This window comes from Apis dorsata, unplaced genomic scaffold, assembly GCF_000469605.1.
Source record: "Apis dorsata unplaced genomic scaffold, Apis dorsata 1.3 scaffold_896, whole genome shotgun sequence".
Lineage (NCBI taxonomy): Eukaryota > Metazoa > Arthropoda > Insecta > Hymenoptera > Apidae > Apis > Apis dorsata.
The window spans coordinates 207,554-213,182 of record NW_006264011.1 but is presented as its reverse complement, the minus strand read 5'-3'; the positions used below and the strand labels follow the sequence as shown (position 1 = coordinate 213,182).

Here is a 5,629-nt window from a genome sequence, read left to right as displayed (position 1 = left end):
TATATAATTATAAATAAAGTAAAATAATTTTTTAAAAATTTGATTATATTTTCATCTTTTTAAATTTATACTTTAATGAGAAAGTTAATTGTAAAAATAAAAATATGAATAAAATGTAAAAGTAATTATAAATATCATAATAATGAGGAAGAAAAATTGGATTGGAAAAAAATATATAATTTAATTAAAGATTTACAAATGAATGCAAATATATTTTTAAAAAAAGAAGCAGAAAAATTTTTTTAAATTTAATAAAAAATAGTATCGGTAAAGTAAGATAATTGGCTGACGTGTACTTGTGTAGGTATTATGACGATCGCTACAGAGAGCGTGAACGAGACAGAGATCGAGAACGAGAATCGAGCCGAAGACCATCAGAGAGAGAACGAGAACCGGAACGTGAACGAGAACGAGAACGAGAAAGAGATCGTCGCGACGAACGTGGAGATTCTTCACATCGTTCGAGGCATTAAAAGTGATTGTACGCTAAAGAAAAAAGAATTTTCTTTAAAAATCAAATATAATAGAGGATACAGTGAGAGTAAAAAACGAGAAAGGGAAAGAAAATGATGAAGATGGTTTTGTTCTAGTAAGCAAAGTTCGTGGGATCTCATCGTTGATTTTCTTACAAGTTTCATCGAAAAATAGACACAAGAGGATATATATATGCCCGTTTATCTCTTGAAAACACATGTTTATCTTTTATATTTTGTCTGAATATTCATATAATATCTAGACACTTTCTCGACCACTTAAGAATATAATTTGGTTTTAGAATGACAATGAAATACGATAATTACAAAAATTGATTAAAATTTTTTTCTATCTCGATTCCATTTATATCTTATGATGAGCAATTGAGAATATTTTTTATCAGAATGCAAGAGATTTAATTTTTGTAGTAGAAAATAATTGTCTTGTGATTATTTATTTTACATGATGAATTTCTTTGCCTTTGTCAGAGGTTTCTATTTCATGTATATTTAATATCATATATACAATATATATACATATATATTAAAAGTATTCGTACTTTCATCTATATAATTTTAATGTTTGCATTAGAGATTTCTGTTTCACGTATATTTAAATATACGAGTACATATATATCAAATATTATTAATGATGGTTTTGAGATAGACGACATAGTTTTGAATATACATATATGTAATGTGCATTAGAGAATTAAACTTCGTTTTTGATTCTTTCATTCTTACAGTATTTGATGACTAATAATATTTTTATTGATTAATGATAATTGGATAATTATATATATCGTAATGATTCTATAAAACCATAAATCTATTTTTAGATGTACTTAGATGTATTTATTCATAATGTGAAACATCTAAAAATAGAAAATTTCGGTCTGGAAAGTGTCGGAATCAATTAATATTTGGATACATATTTTATAAGCCTCTGTGTAAACTTCCGGCAGATTTATCAGTCATGAACATTCTAGCCAAGTTACCAAGGGATTTTCACGGGGAATCTTAATCTAGTAATGTTATCTGGGAGATTATAGAGATTTTTGTCACGTATAATTTTTTTTTCAAATCACAAATGTTTTTTCCTTTCTTTTCTCTTTTTACGCAGCGTATAACGACTATATTATTAAATATCATTACGCTACAGTGAAACTTCCGTATTTGCAGCCGATCGCGATCTGAAAAGATTAATGGAAAATTTAATTCCATCCAAATTTCGTTAATCATATCGAATCAGCGTTCGAATCTGCATTGTATTTTTTGAAAGCATATCGATTTTTCACTGTAAAAAAATTTTACTTTATCTAACAATGGCTCCAAAGAAAAAAATGTAGTAATGCTAGTGAGGTTATTCGGGTCGTAAACTGCTTTAAATGAATGAATAGTGTTGCCACTATTGATAATTTCAATTATGCAGAATCTTGGAACTTATCCCCGTGAATACGGGATTTTACTGTAATTACTGAAAAAAATAATTGGAAAAAATAATGAAGTAAACAAAAAGCATACATTATATATGCATATATACATATATATCTATGTAATATTTAAGCAGAGAAAATTTGTTTTGAAATAGAGAGAGAGAGAGAGAGAAAGAGAGGGGAAGAGAGAGTATGTGTTGTCGAAAAATAACAAAAAAAAAATAATTATAATAATAACAAATTAACAAAAAGAAGTGACGAAAGCACAACGAAAATTATGTTTCATGGAGAGTCGTGTTTAGTTGCGGTTTACAGAAAAGCTGAAGAAAAGGCCCTACATCTCCTGATGAACTAAATTGATGCTGGCAGCCTCGAGGAAGAAAGAAGATTACATTCTGGAGTCTCGTCATCGATCTTCTAGCTCCACGACGATGCAAGATTGTATCTTAACTATAATACATATATACGCTTTCAAAAAAAAATATATGTGATAAACATGTCTTTACTTTATTCATCAGTACACACTATCTTCCTGATAAATATGTTATTTTTGTTTTATATGCTATTGCATTATTCCAATTATTAATCGAAAGGTGGAACCGATTGAAAAAAGAATTCGATTAAACACTTTCGATCTTGCTAATTAATTTATTTCTGTAAATGGTCTTGGTGTTCAACAGCAAGGGTCGAAAGTGTATGATGAATTGAAACATAAAATTTTACATGTAAAATGAATAATGATTATGTTCCCCGTTTTGTTCCATAATATATACTAGTCCCATCTGTGAAATTGAAAATATTAATATCAGAATTATATATTTATCTTTTAATAGTTGAGATTTTAAAAATTAATTTATCAAAAGTATTCAAGCTTGTGTATATAATATCTAATAATATTTAATAAGCAAAAAAAAAGATACATCATTGGACAAAATTATAGTAATTTTATAATAATAAGCTCTTTGTGATAAATAGAAGTATTTTTTGTAATACTCAATAAATATTATATTTAAGCAATATTCGTTATTTAAAAGACAAAATATTAAAAAATATTCTAATATATTGCTATAATTTTGTCCATTAATTATTAATTGTAAATAAATACTAAGATTATAGATATTCTAAAGTTAACAACTTGGATAATTTTGAGAAATTAATTTTTAATTACAGTGTTATTTTATTTTTCATATTTAGTTGAAATATTAAAAAACGCACAGAATATTGTGAAAGCGCAACACAATCACGGAATGACTTTGTTTGAATCATCATAAATGTTCCTGCATATTTGCAAAAGCAAAAAAAGATTTTCTTCTTTGTACGCTTTTAAGCGTATATTCTAATCTTCGTGTGATCAAGGTTCATGAAATTAAGATTTTATGAAAAATTCCATTAGTTTTCTATGTTATAAAATATAGAATTAAATGTACATAAAAAAATATCATGATAATGGTATTGTATTAAATGTGACAATGCATATTTTAAAAATATGTAATCTAATATAATATAGTAATATACTATAATAATTTCTATTCTTGATTATACAAGAATTGAAATTAGAAAATTTAGTATTTTTGCAATAGGAAAAACTCTTTCATGTTTTAGATGGTGAAAAATCAATGCTATTATATTTTTCTAATATGATGTTCTAAGATTTAATATCTCTTTTTCTTATATATTTAATCTTTATTTTTCTGAATTTCATAAATTTAAAAGAATATATTATTTTTTAATTTATTTTTTTAGTTAAATATTATATAAATTATTTTTTAAATAACGTATTATCCATTCATCGAAATTAGATATAAAGCAAATATAAAAGTTGTAAAGAAATATTGCAATCACTTCTTGTGCATGAAAGAGTTAAGAATAATTTTAAAAAAATTACATGAATATTATATATTTAATCTTCGCAAGGAAGGAAATATTAAAAATAAACAAAAATAGCGTGAACGGTTCACCTTTCGAAGATATTTTTCTTTATCAGATATCAAAATAAATGGTAATACACATAATAATTGTTCTGTGAGTTCCAGTTGTACATATTAATTTTTATTGTATATCGCATAGTTATTCATTGCTCCAGCTGAACTCTTTGTGGCTCACATTAATCTATAATAATAACAATTGTAATGTAAAGAATGATCTCGTTATATAATGATTAGCAATGTATTATTTGTATATACATATAAAGTTTTTGTAATTTTAATTAATTTCATTTAATATATATTTTAATCAAAAGTGTCATTTTTTAGAAAAAAATGAGAAGAAAAAAGGACCACAAAGGGCTGAGCATCTGGTATCTTTTAACAAGTATCAGGAAATGAATAATGGATTCTCACAGAACGCAATATAAGATAATTAAATCCTCTGATATGCAAAAAAGAAAAAAAATTCCAAGAAATTTTTATGTTGTAATACACAAGACCAGTTTGCATGATCACATACATTCATATCACGTGATTATGTTTCGATGTGCCATTTTAAAATATCATAATAATTAATTCGACTATGCAGATAGAGATAAGAGGCATTGCTAGATCAAGCATGATCAACTCATAGTCTAATTGTTTGAGTTTATTCATATTTTAATTCTTTGCGATTCAATGATTTTTCAATTTGAAGTTTAGATGATTTTAATTTGTCCTTTTTATTATTGCCATCATCACTAATCATAAGGTTTTCATGAAATTAGAATTAAATTGTATTTATCAATATTTTAATTTTTTGTTTTGTGAAAAAGATGCGCATTCATTTTATTATATTTAAGATCTTTTTATATAATTTGATAAAATAAAATAAATATATATTTTATATATTTATATATATATAAAATAAATATATTATTTAAAAGTGATAATATTCATAGATTTGTAAAATTTCTATTTTTAAAGATAAATGCTTTTAAAATATAGACTATATTCCTTTTATTGAAATATAATACTAATTTTTTACATTTGTTATAAAAAAATAAAAAAAGAATAATATTAATAATTTACGAAATATCTAAAATTTATAAACAATATTAATATTATAACAAGTATTTCTAATTTTATAAATGCAATTAATATTGAAATAATATTTTAACGTAATAAGTTCAATATTACTATATTAAATAATTCGATAGTATATTAAATTATTTTAAATATATTAGAATCATATATACAATGTTCTTAAAAACTGTTGCATCTATTTTACAAGTAATAAATATTCGTCTATGTTTATATAATTATTCAAATAGAATCGCAAAGTATTAATATATGTAAAATATTACTTTTATTTTACTTATATAATTCCAAATTCAAAATTTTTGTAATAATCATTTTGCATTTGAATATAAAGATTAAATTAATTCTTATAAATAATATATCGACAATTCGACTATAAGTATAGTTTTTAGAGAATCAAATGTATACATCATAGTTCTTAAAAAAAATCTTCGAGTTGTGCACATACTGCAACAGAATCCTGCATCTCCTGGATTTGTTAGCATTCTGTGTATGAATTTCATTATGTATAGATTTTTTTATTGCGATTTATCAGTTAGAAAGATATGTCACTGTAGTTCAATTCACCATTTTTTTTTCAATCCCTATGTTATGCTTATCTGTGATTCAAAAAAGATTTTATTCTATCTGAGAATTAGGAAAAATATTTTAATTTCATTTCGACGTAGATTTCAATATAATTTCTTTAAGCATTTAAACAATGAAGCAATTATAA

The 5,629-nt window shown here is 24.1% G+C and overlaps 1 protein-coding gene across 11 annotated transcripts in view; it reads left to right on the top strand.

Annotated features, from left to right (window-relative positions):
- LOC102680587 (cleavage and polyadenylation specificity factor subunit CG7185) overlaps positions 1-2,419 on the top strand; it is a 16,129-nt gene extending 13,710 nt beyond the window's left edge. For 10 of the 11 annotated variants that reach the window (XM_031514141.1, XM_031514140.1, XM_006623481.2 and 7 more), the window contains one exon: positions 305-537. In XM_031514141.1, coding sequence (XP_031370001.1) covers positions 305-473 — 169 coding nt within the window. In that variant the 3' untranslated portion in view covers positions 474-537. Of the gene's footprint in view, positions 1-304; positions 538-2,211 lie in introns of those variants that run through there. The other variant, XM_006623480.2, reaches the window with a different exon arrangement.
- The last annotated feature ends 3,210 nt before the right edge of the window (positions 2,420-5,629 follow it).